We start from the raw sequence: 12,737 nt of genomic DNA, 5'->3' as shown, positions 1-12,737 counted from the left end.
TCAGTCAGTCATGTAATTGTAATCACTCTCTGAGAAAACTTGGCCCCTGGTTAAATACTAAAGGCTTGTGTAAATCTTACACATTAAGATGCTCTTAAACAAACAAACAAAAGATCAAGTGATTTCGCCACACAAAAGAATCTAACATGCCTCTGCTTTGACTTGGCACAATTGTAATGACAGAGATGGCTAATATTTGTTTGTCTTTTTCTGTGCCTAGACCTGCAGTCATGATGAGGATAAGCGAAATATCCTTTGTATCACACCCTCCCTGAAAGGCCTCAGTGTTCAGCCTCCAGTTGCCACAAAAATGACCTTCGTGTTAGATGGTTTCTCCACCGATCAGTATGACCTACTGTATGTTGAAGACCCCAAGTTCGAGGAGTTTCAGGATCCCACAGTTACACCGAGAGGCAACAAGATTATTCTGGAGATTAAGGTGAGATACACATATGCAGAGTAATTCACATTGCTCATTGAGTTGGAAGGAAACAAAACAGGAAGTTTAGTTTGTTTCCCATCGTGCACCTCCATCTTTCACATTGTTCTTGTCCCCTGAAGGTTACAGCCTCTGACACATTGACTGTGAGATCCTTTGCCCTGGTGAGGGTAGACTGGTGAAAAACCCAGCATTTTTAACAATGAAATATAAGAGTAGACTTTTTTTTCCTGAAACCGCCACTCAATAGTGAAATGCAGCTGTTGTGAAGAGGAGGGGTGAGAGGGGTCGCGTGAGATTCCGCTTTTTCTTCCCATGCGAGATCTCAGCATCAAATCCCTCTGTACCCCTCTCGGGACTCAGATACGCACACACAGACACACTAAGCGTTGGGTACCGCTCAGTCTCATTTAAAGCCACTATATATTCAATAATGGGCACAACAGCAGGCTCAGTTTAGCTTAATTGTCATTAAACTGCCCTATCACTCAGATCATGTACTTTCATTCCCATGCAGTCTGTTTGTTTAGATTTTGCAGCTTGATACTTAAGGCTTTCTTTAGGGAAATAAAATTGCACTTGGCAGCACTGCTGATGCTCAAGGGGTTTATCAAAATGTCAGAGATTGTGAGTGTTGCTGGTGCCAATGGAGAGTTTGCCTGGAAGTTTGTTTTTTATTTGGTCATTTTAAGTATGTTTTTAATTGTTATTTTAATTATACAAAATCATATTATTTAAAATTAAAATAAAATAATTTGTTTATAAATGTATCATTTCATATATTTTACACACACACACACACATCAAGTCAAGTCAATATTATTTGTATAGCACTTTTAACAATGCAAATCGTGTCAAAGCAGCTTTACATCGGCTTGATATAAAGCTGGGTGGCTTTATATCAGCTTTACAGTATTTAGATGGGGAAATAGTTTATCGAAATAGTGTCATTGTCCTCTGGCCAGACAAAATCAGTAGTTTAAATCTAGACTAAAGCAGAATCAGATTGTGCAGGACTCATCTGGTTCCTATGGTCTTGTCCCGATGGCCGTCTTGGAGACAGGGTCTTCACTGGGGATCAGTCTCTGGGGCTCATCTAGGTGTCCTGGCTATAGCGGTCATCTCTAGGTGCTGATCCACCATCTGATCTGGATACAGTCTGGATCTGGGTGGCTACAGTGACCTCGGAATAAGAAAGAAACAGACTAATATTAGTGTAGGTGCCATTCTTCTAACAATGTAACAAGTACATCAGGTGTTTTGAGAAGTGTTCCCGGTTCCTGTTGACCTAATTAATGCAGCCTAACAATCCTTTAACGGATTTGAATTATAGAAATGCGATAGTGTATTATGTGTAAGCCAGGTGAAAGAGATGGGTCTTTAATCTAGATTTAAACTGACAGAGTTTGTCTGCTTCCCGAACAGTGTTAGGTAGATTGTTCCAGAGTTTGGGCGCTAAATAGGAAAACGATCTCCCGCCCGCAGTTGATTTTGATATTCTAGGTATTATCAAATGGCCAGAGTTTTGAGATTGCAGTGGATGTGAAGGACTATAATGCGATAAGAGCTCACTCAAATACTGAGATGCCAAACCATTCAGGGCTTTATGGGTAATTAGCAAGATCTTAAAATGTATACGATGTTTAATAGGGAGCCAGTGCAGTATTGACAAAACCGGGCTAATATGGTCATACTTCCTGGTTCTAGTAAGAACTCTAGCTGCTGCAATTTGAACCAGCTGGACTTTGTTTATTAAACGTGCAAAGCAATCACCCAATAAAGCATTACAATAATCTAGCCTCGAGGTCACGAATGCATGAATTAATGTTTCTGCATTTGACATTGAGAGCATAGGTCGTAATTTAGATAAATTTTAAGATGGAAAAATGCAGTTTTACAAATGCTAGAAACATGTTTTTCGAAGGAAAGATTGCTATCAAAAAGTACGCCTAGGTTCCTAACTGATGACAAATAATTTACAGAGCAGCCATCAAGTATTAGACAGTGATCTAGGTTATTAAATGCAAAAGTTTTTGGTCCAATAATTAACACCTCTGTTTTTTCAGAATTTAGCAGTAAGAAACTGCTAGTTATCCAGTTTTTGATATCAACTATACATTCCATTAGTTTTGCAAATTGGTAAGTTTCATCAGGTCGCGAAGAAATGTAGAGCTGGGTATCATCAGCATAACAGTGAAAGCTAACACCATGTTTCCTAAAGATATCTCCCAAGGGAAACATGTAAAGCGTGAAAAGTAAGGGGCCAAGCACTGAGCCTTGAGGTACTCCATACTGCACTTCTGATTGGTATGATACCTCTTCATTTACTGCCACAAATTGATGAAGTACGATTTGAACCATGCCAGTGCACTTCCTCTAATGCCAACATAATTTTCTAGTCTATTTAAAAGAATGTTGTGGTCGATAGTGTCAAACGCGGCGCTAAGCTCCAGTAGCACTAATAGAGTACCACTAATAGAGAGATACAGCCACGATCAGATGATAAAAGCAGGTCATTTGTAACTCTAATGAGAGCAGTCTCAGTACTATGATATGGTCTAAAACCTGACTGGAAATCCTCACATATATGTTTTTTCTTTAAGAAGGAGCATAGTTGTGATGATACTACCTTTTCTAATATCTTTGACAGAAAAGGGAGATTCGAGATCGGTCTGTAATTAATTAATTCTTTGGGGTCAAGTTGTGTTTTTTTAATGAGAGGCTTAATAACAGCCGGTTTGAAGGTTTTTGGGACATATCCTAATGACAATGATGAGTTAATAATATTCAGAAGAGAATCTATTACTTCTGGAAGCACCTCTTTTAGGAGCTTAGATGGAACAGGGTCTAAAATACAGGTTGTTGGTTTAGATGATTTAACAAGTTTATACAATTCTTCATTTCCAATAGAAGAGAATGAGTGGAATTGTTCCTCAGGGGATCTATAGTGCATCTGATGTGATATTGGTGGCTGACAGCTGCATGGTTACAATTTTATCTCTAATAGTTTAGATCTTGGAAGTAAAGTAGTTCATAAAGTCATTACTACTGTGCTGTTGGGTAATGTCTGTTTTTTGTTAATTTAGCCACTGTATTAAATAAATACTTGGGGTTGTGTTGTTTTCTTCTAAAAGAGACGTAAAGTAAGCAGATCTAGCAGTTTTTAATGCTTTTCAGTAGGATAGGGTACTTTCCCACCAAGCAATATGAAATGCCTCTAATTTTGTTTTTCTGCAGCTTTTGTTAATTTAGCCACTGTATTAAATAAATACTTGAGGTTGTGTTTGTTTTCTTCTAAAAGAGACGTAAAGTAAGCAGATCTAGCCGTTTTTAATGCTTTTCTGTAGGATAGGGTACTTTCCTGCCAAGCAATATGAAATACCCAAGTGTGCTCATTATACCACGGTGTTGGACTCTTTCCCTTAATCTTCCTTAAGCGTAAAGGAGCAACCGTATCTAAAGTGCTAGAAAAGTGAGAGTCAATCGTTTCTGTTACATCATCAAGTTGTTCTGAGCAATTGGATATGCTGAGGAATTGAGATAAATCAGGAAGATTACTTATAAAGTAGTCTTTTGTGGTAGAAGTGATGGTTCTACCATATTTGTAACAAGGAGTTGGCTTTACAGCTTTAGCTATATGGAATATACACGAAACTAGATAATGATCTGAGATATCATCGCTCTGCTGCAATATTTCAACGCCACTGACATCAATTCCATATGACAGTATTAAATATAGAGTATGATTTCGACAATGAGTAGGTCCTGAAACGTGTTGTTTAACACCAATGGAGTTTAGAATGTCTATAAATGCTGATCCCAACGAATCTCTTTCATTATCAACATGGATATTAAAATCACCAGCAATTAGGACTTTATCTGCAGCCAGCACTACCTCAGAGAGAAAATCAGCAAATTCTTTAATAAAGTCTGTATGGTGCCCTGGTGGCCTGTATACAGTAGCCAGTACAAACATCACAGGGGATTTATCATTAACACTTGTTTCTTTGGATAACATTATATGAAGCACCATTACTTCGAATTATACTTGAAACCCGACCTCTGAGACATACTGAAAATATTGCTATAAATTGTAGCAACACCTCCCCCTTTACCTTTTGGACACGGTTCATGTTTGTAACTGTAATCTTGGGGGGTAGACTCGTTTAAAGTAATGCAGTCATCTGGTTTCAGCCAGGTTTCTGTCAAACAAAGCACATCTAGTTTATGGTCAGTGATCATAACATTTACAAAAAGTGCTTTTGTAGAAAGGGATCTAATATTCAATAAGCCAAGCTTTATAATTTGTTTATCTGTATTATATCTGTTTTTTATTTGTTGAACATCAATTAAATTGTTACTCTTACTTTGGTTTGGATGTTTTCTGTATTTTCTAGTTCGGGGAACAGACACAGTCTCTATAGTGTGATATCTAGGTGAAGGAGTCTGTATGTGGTGAGAATTAACTGACTTCTGTGACGTGATGCAGCTAGCATATGGTTGGTTTAGCCAGTCTATCTGCTTCCTGACCTGGGCCCCAGTTAGTCAAGTACAAACTCTAAGATTATGTGCCATATTTCTAGAGAGAAGAGCGACACCACCCCAAGAGGGACGAAGACCATCTCTTTTCAACAGGTCAGGTCTGCCCCAAAAATTCTTCCAATTGTCTATGAAACCTATGTTATTCTGCGGGCACCACTTAGACATCCAGCCATTGAGTGACGACAGTCTGCTATGAATCTCATCACCCCGGTAAGCAGGGAGCGGACCAGAGCATATTACAGTGTCTGACATCGTACTTGCAAGTTCACACACCTCTTTAACATTATATTATATTTTATATATATATATATATATATATATATATATATATATATATATATATATATATATATATATATATATATAATTATATAATAATAATTACATTCATTTTTTCTGGAGATTATCATTGCTTTTTAAACATGTGCCTGATTGTGTCATGCCCACTTTATATATCACAATTCTGGCGGTTGCTGATCATCTAAAACAAACCCCACATTTTTAAGCAGTGATCATTTGCTTTTTGTGAATGGCTGTGATCTCCTCAGGGAGCTGGGTCTTAAGTGTAAGTGTATGTGCGCCTGTTCACATTGGATCTCAGGCTGGCCGGTGCTGTATGGTAACAGGTGCAGGAGTGGAGTGTGTCCAATCTGTAAAGCCAAGGCTGTCATGTGAGGAATGCGATCGCTGTCTTTATTGCCTTCTGCTTTGCTCCGTACACCAGAGCTGGGTTTAGAGGGGTAGACGCTGCACAACCTATACGCCCCATATACACACTCAGTCATGGGGCAATTTAATGACAACAATTTAAACATTTCTGTTTCTCTCATTTCCCCCTGCAGGTCCCCCCTGTGAATCAGGAGGCTGTGAAAAATGGCGAGGTGCTGAGAGTTTCGAAGCGGACCTGTGAGAGTGTCACTTTGGTGGGCAACACGCTCGAATGCACCGTACCCATGGAGCTCCAGTCCGCCGCCAAAGAGCTGGAGGTAGAGGTACGAGACTCTTTCATTCTCTCCTCCACTTCAAACCACTCCAGTCCAGACCGGCCTGCATAAGAGCCACTCGTCAGCCAGCCAGCTCTGCCCTGCTTGTTCCAGCAGACTCTCAAAGTACCAAACATGAGCTATTTCTGATCTTAGCAAAGGCCTCTGGGTTGCCAAATCATGAGTTTCCAGATTAGCTCCTGAACACATATTCCTCTTGGAGATGAGGATTAGTTTCATTTCCTCAAAGGTGTTCATATTGTAATTTTTATATACCAGGCTCCACCTGATAAGATGCCGTCCTTGTATTTCCTTCCTGGTCACCATTAGCTCAACAAGAGCATTAAAAAACGTTTCTGTCCCCCATTCTGGCCCCAGACAGTCTGATATGATTGGTGCAAAGATCAAGGAAACGTTGGCCTCAGCATAAAGTGCTTATCTGTCAGGGAGAGATGGACAGGGTGCGTGTGACACGATGCTCTAATCTGACCCCATCACAATACGGTGCGGTAAAACTCATCTCAGCCCAAACTCAATAATACTGCGCCACATAAGAGAGGCTCTATCTCTTATCCAATTTCCCCTCCTGCCTGCAGTGGATGTGTGTGTTTCATTTTGCCATGCTGCTTTATGACTAGTGAAGCCCTCTCTCTGAGCGTAAACACTCCCTGAGGATGTTTCTAGATGGATTGTTGTGATGTTGGAGGTTCAAATGTAAACACTTCGCCGCGTATGAAATCTGAAGCAAATGTGCCGCAGATGTGATGGCATGGACATTCCCTGCTTGTAGTTTTGCATGTGTGCTTGCCTTTATCTGTGATAATATTTTCTTCTAATATTTGGATAATATTTGTGCCAATTATGCCAATTATCATGTTTTATTTAAAATATTTGCCAAAATAATTATATTAAATACTAGATATTAGATACTATATGGTCACTGATATTTACTGAAAATAACTTGAAGTAATTTGTATAAAAATTTATTAAGTTATCTTTATGATATGGCGTAAAATACTCCCAAACTAATTATACAAAAATTTTATTTAAAAAATCAATATAATGGCAAAATTAGATGCTGATATCAATCTGCTCACTGATTTTTACTGGAAATAACATGAAGTCATTTGTTTATCCATTGTAGTGGAAGCAGGCCACATCATCTGTGATCCTGGGTCGTGTGGTATTGGCTCAAGACCAGGACTACAGGATACTGATCACAGGAGGAGTGTGTGTGTCCATCCTTCTACTGCTCCTGATCGCAGTCTTTGTTTGGATCAAAAGGAAGAAGCATATTGATGGTATGTGACTTTGCGTTTTCTTGTGCAGCCTTTAATGTATGTGTGCTTTATATAAGTTATTAGCAGTCTTTGATGTCTCCGGCAGCTTTTCAAGTTAAATTTGCGACACTTTGCACAAAAGATGTTCCACATCATTTGTATAACTAAAGAGCATTTACATTAAAAAAATAAAAATAAAATCCAAACTGGAAGACTTTATAAGTCAAATCAGTTTTGGATGTCTGCTCTACAAAAAAAAAGAAAAAATTGTCTTGTTTTCCAGAAAGAAATCCTAAACCAAAAAATAAAAGTATATAATTTTGCTTGATGCAAGTAAAAAAAAAAAAAAAAAATATATATATATATATATATATATATATATATATATATATATATATATATATATATATAGAATTTTTTATTTTTTTTTTATTTTGGCAAAATTTTGTGCATAAATCTAACAAAAAGATTTTTTTTTATTCTATGAAAACAAGATTGCAGTTTTAAAAATCTTGCTTTAAGGATGTTTATGAAAGAAGTCGATGACAACTGGACATCAAAAATACAGATTAAGAAAATTATTATTATTATGCAGTAATAGCATAGCTTGCTTTATGTTCAGAGGTCACTGTAGTGATTCCATCTGAACTTGCTGATGGTTATTTAAATTAATTTGAATGGAATGAAAGCGTGAGATAAAGAAAGAGAGCTGTTTCTGGGTTGTTTGTGGGAGTTGACACTGCTGAAGTCCGTGGTGGAGCGATCTGTCCCTTTTTTTCTCTCACCTGTCCTTAGTCTCTCTCTCACCCTCTGTCTCTCTCTGGTTGTAGATTTAGCTAAGGCTATGGTTTGGTATGACGGCCGGGCTCACATTCCGCACTTGGACATGTTGGCAAACGCGAGGAGTGTCAGTCCGACTAATGAAATGGTCTCTCACGAGTCGGTGGACTATAGAACCACTTTGCTTGAGGGTATGTTCTCACGCTTCGCTGCCTCTCGCTCAAAACACACCACTGGTAGAGGTTTGCCTTCTCTGCTAATCTCAGACCAGCTTTACTCTTTTTCTCTGGATTGGGAAGACTGGTCTTAGATCATTGCTGACAGGCAACTTTTTTCCAGTTCTCCAAACACATACGCTTTCTGACCTTACCCTCTACTCTCTCTCTGAAGACATTGCATGCTCTCTTGCTTTGCCTCTGCCTCCTTTTTTTGTCTGAAAAGATGAAAAAAATCCCTCTCATCTGTATAGCTGGGTTTAGAATTTCCTCAGCTCTTTGTAGTTGGTGTAATGACTCTGCCTCCCAGACTTTCCCTGCTTTGTTCAGGTGACCCCAGGCCTCAGAGAACAAGTCATTGACTTTTGACCTCTCGACCCCATTGCCTTGCAGACCAAAACTTGCCTCTGTCTCAGGCAGAGTCCTGCCGGCCTCATCTCTACGCTCATGCCCATGTGGATTTGTCCCCTATGCTGGGGCCGATGGAAGGGGACCTGGCGTCTCCACTGTTGCCCTCTAATGCACCTATAGATCTGGGCAGCCTCCATCCAGAGCTGCTGAAGGAAGTGCAGCATGTGGTCATCGCCCGGGAAGATCTGCTGTTACATGTGAATGAGATCATTGGGAGAGGTGAGGAGACACAGAAATCTGGTCATTGTCATGACGTGCATTACCGTTCAAAATTTTGAGTTTGGTAAGATTTTATGTTTTTGAAAAAAGTATCTTTTGCTCGCCAAGGCTGCATTTATTTGATCAAAAATATAATAAAAACAATAATATAGTAAAATATTATTACTAGGGATGCACGATATTGGATTTTTGCCTCTATCCGATATGCCGATATTTTTCAACTCATTTTGGCCGATACCGATGCCAATACCGATATATTTCCTTTTGTTTGAAAACAACACCAAGTCTCTCCTGTGCAGAAATCATAAGCAAAATATTATTCATTTTTGGTTAGTTTTTAACAATAACTTAGAATTAAATAAAAAGTTATGAAGGTTTTTTTAACAGTACATTGAAGCTTTGAAAATAAATATAAATAAACAATAGCTGCATTTTCCCCCCAGAAATAAGCAGTGTTAGCCCTAACATTTTATTTTGAGATTTAACTTTTGTAGATGGTCTAAAACAAAAGAGTTGTAAAAATTCAGAAATAGTTTTAGAGCTCATGATTTGTTTTTGTTTTTTTCATGTAAGCTATAGCTTCTGACTATTAAATCAAAACATACTTATTATTTTATGACATCAATTACTACTTTGTTTAATCAGAAATAGTCTAAAATGTTATTTGTGTAGGCTATTTTACTTTAATTTAATTAGAAGTAGGCTAACAGCGCCCCCTACAGATTAAAACTCCTTACCGAACGGGTGTTAGGACCCGGGGGAGGCTGTCGCTGCACATGCTTTTACTGTTTATACTCCGAACGCGTCATTCTGTAAGTGCTTTAACAGATTAAATGCAGCAATGCAAAACAGTCAATCTAATCGTCATTCAGACAAAACTTTCCTTCAAGGATGAGCCACACTGCTGATGTGATATAATCACTAGCACACCCTGAGTACATGTGAGTTAATCCATTCCTCTTATCGCCAAGACATATCGGCATAAATTTTCATATCAGGCCGATGCCGATATTTAAAGCCATAATCGGTTGATTCCGATATCAGTCCGATAATATCGTGCATCCCTAATTATTACATTTAAAAACAATGGTTTTCGGTTTTAAAATATATTTTTTAATTATTATTATTATTATTATCAATTTTGAAAACAGTTGTGCTGCTTCGTATTTTTGTGAATACCATGATACAGTTTTGGGGATTCTAAAAAAAGTCAAAAGAACAGCATTAATTTGAAATGAAAAAAAATTTGTAACATTAGAAATGCCTTTACTGTCACTTTTGATAAGTGAAATGCATCCTTGCTGAATAAATTATTAATTATCAATTATTAAATTATGAAATAAAGTATTAATTTTAAAAAGATAATCTTACTGAACCCTAACTGTTAAACAATGTACTTTACAAAATAAAGGTGTTTGTGTATCTTAGCAATTCATTCATTCATAAAATGACTTTAACACACATAAATATTATGATTCATTTAAAATTCATTTTCAAAATTCTAATTAGTAATTCTAATTCATAATTCTAAAAGTCTAATTAAAGATTGACAGTGATATTATTGAGAGGTCAGCTATTCCGTGTCATCAGTGAGTCTCAGTTAAAAAATACACAATTTAAACTAGATTTTTCCTTTATCTTGGACACTCTTTTTTGTCATTGACGCAAAAATATAGTCTCTTTGTACTGTTACTGTAACATTTTGCCAAAAAACTGTATTACAAGAAATCCAATATCTTAAATGAGGGATTTAGCAGAGGGAATCAGTTTCAGACGTGGTTAAAGTTAACAGGTTAAACGGTGACAATCAGCCCGGCAGGTTGGACATTTGAACGTTAAATTGCCCGTATTCTCATTGTACTACAGAAGTGGGGGTGTGAACGTGTGTATCAGATTCACTGTCTCCAGTCCTCCCCAAACCCCTGCACAATACTCCTAAAACCCACCACCCCTGTGGGAAAACCAAGTCCTGTGTGTGTATATACGCCTGTGTTTGTGCATGTGACACAATGCAATTTCTAGAGCGAGAGGAAGAGGCTGTGCGTGTATGCGAGTATGTTGGGGTGCTCGGGGTGGCATGTGTGGTGATTTGTTCCCGTGTTAAATTCCAGGCTCATTGTTGGGCCGTCTCAGGGCTCCGTGCCGGTAATCTGACTCTGCTGCCATCTGGGAAGACGTGATAGCAGAGCTGGAGAGAGATTACAGCACTCCACGCTCTATTATTTCAACACAACACCCCGACTCTCTCTTGCCCTCTACTCTCCATGCCCTCATTATAGAGAATATCCTGCCCAGACACTTGTAATTGGTTAATCTTTCAGTTACACACCACGCTGTACTCCAGACGCCTTGTTTGAGTTCATATTTCACAGTATTCTCACAATTAATTTTTTATGTGTCTGTTTTTTATACAGTCTTACTATTATTATATCTTATACAGATTTCAATAAAGCACTAATTATTCAACTTTGCTGTGCAACTCGTACAATATTTGTGCCACAGAATTACACTGTACCTCAAATCTTGGAGATTGGAAAGAAGAATTAGATTTCAATTTTTTTAATTTTCAAACTATAGCATAGTTTGTTTTTGAAAGAAGTCTCTTATGCTCACCAAGGCTGCTTTTAATTGATCAAAAATCACAGCAATAAAGTAAATAAAATATTAAATTTGACACTTCAGAAATCATTCTAGCATGCTCATTTGTTGATCAAGAATCATGAATATTTTTCAGTATTTTTTGGTGAATGGACAGAAAAAAAATGCATTTATGAATATAAATTATTATAAATTTCTTCCTGTCAATTTAATAACATTTGAATGGTAATATATAACCAGCAGTGCAAGTTTCAGTCTGGCTTGCGACATTTCGAAAAAAGTTAATGTACAGTGGAAAATGGTACTAAATTGAACTTAAATGAACTTCATACTTATGTCACTTCCTGTGATTAAGAAAGTGTCATACTATGTGAGACAAGGAGACTCCGAGAGAGAAAGTTTGAGAGCAACATATCAATTGTAGTCCCAGCACACTATATTCACACTCCATTGTTCTTGCTTTTGGACTTGATGTGATATGCACCTGCTATGCCCACACTCCGCTCTGGCATAAAGCGCTTTGATGGATTGATGTGCTAATAATCTCTGCATCTTTTCCTGTCTTTGTGTGCACCAGGGCACTTTGGCTGTGTGTTCCATGGAACCCTGCTCGAACCAGATGACCAGAAGCAGCACTGCGCCGTCAAGTCCTTAAACCGTGAGTTTGACAACATGAGTGTTGAGGGGGTACAGTTGCAAGCACAGAGAGCTGAAGCTCTAAAATCTGACTGGATGAACCACATTCAACTATATTCGTGAGAGTTTAACACCACTTAAACATGGTAAAACTGCTATAACGTGGTATTGAGTGGCCCTAACTGCCTAAAACTCATTGAAACTATTACGTCCTACAGAAAGTTTTCAAATACATTTAGGATCCCCTCTAGTCTACATAATTATTCCACCCATAAATTATGAACCCATTCTGAACACAGTTTGACATCTCTTTACTGAAATATGACATATGACTGTTGAGGTTGTTTTAATAGGGCCTTGTGATGAAGATGATGATGATGAATGCAGCCATATCGCAGCCATATCACATTAGAGATGCCTCTAATCATGTCATGTCACTGAGAGCTTTTAGATTTATGACTCGAGCTTTGTTTTCCTGTCTCAGTTTTCAACAGGAACTGATGTTTAACTAGACTCAATGTATCATGTTTTACATAATCGTTTTGACAAAGGGGTGTTTTTGTTGTGCATTTCAGTTTTTATTCATATTTTATATTAGTTTTTATTTTTATATTTTCCGTTTTCAATTTAAGTG

At 37.8% G+C, this 12,737-nt stretch overlaps 1 protein-coding gene across 1 annotated transcript in view; it reads left to right on the top strand.

Moving 5' to 3' along the window:
- The window catches only part of met (MET proto-oncogene, receptor tyrosine kinase), a 52,624-nt gene that overhangs the window by 33,202 nt on the left and 6,685 nt on the right, over positions 1–12,737 (top strand). Inside the window, exons 11-16 of the mRNA XM_079412084.1 lie at positions 221–439; positions 5,824–5,973; positions 7,109–7,265; positions 8,075–8,215; positions 8,633–8,869; positions 12,045–12,125. Coding sequence (XP_079268210.1) covers positions 221–439; positions 5,824–5,973; positions 7,109–7,265; positions 8,075–8,215; positions 8,633–8,869; positions 12,045–12,125 — 985 coding nt within the window. The remainder of the gene's footprint in view (positions 1–220; positions 440–5,823; positions 5,974–7,108; positions 7,266–8,074; positions 8,216–8,632; positions 8,870–12,044; positions 12,126–12,737) is intronic.

This window comes from Barbus barbus (assembly GCF_936440315.1).
Source record: "Barbus barbus genome assembly, chromosome: 48".
Lineage (NCBI taxonomy): Eukaryota > Metazoa > Chordata > Actinopteri > Cypriniformes > Cyprinidae > Barbus > Barbus barbus.
This window is presented reverse-complemented; position numbering and strand designations above follow the sequence as displayed.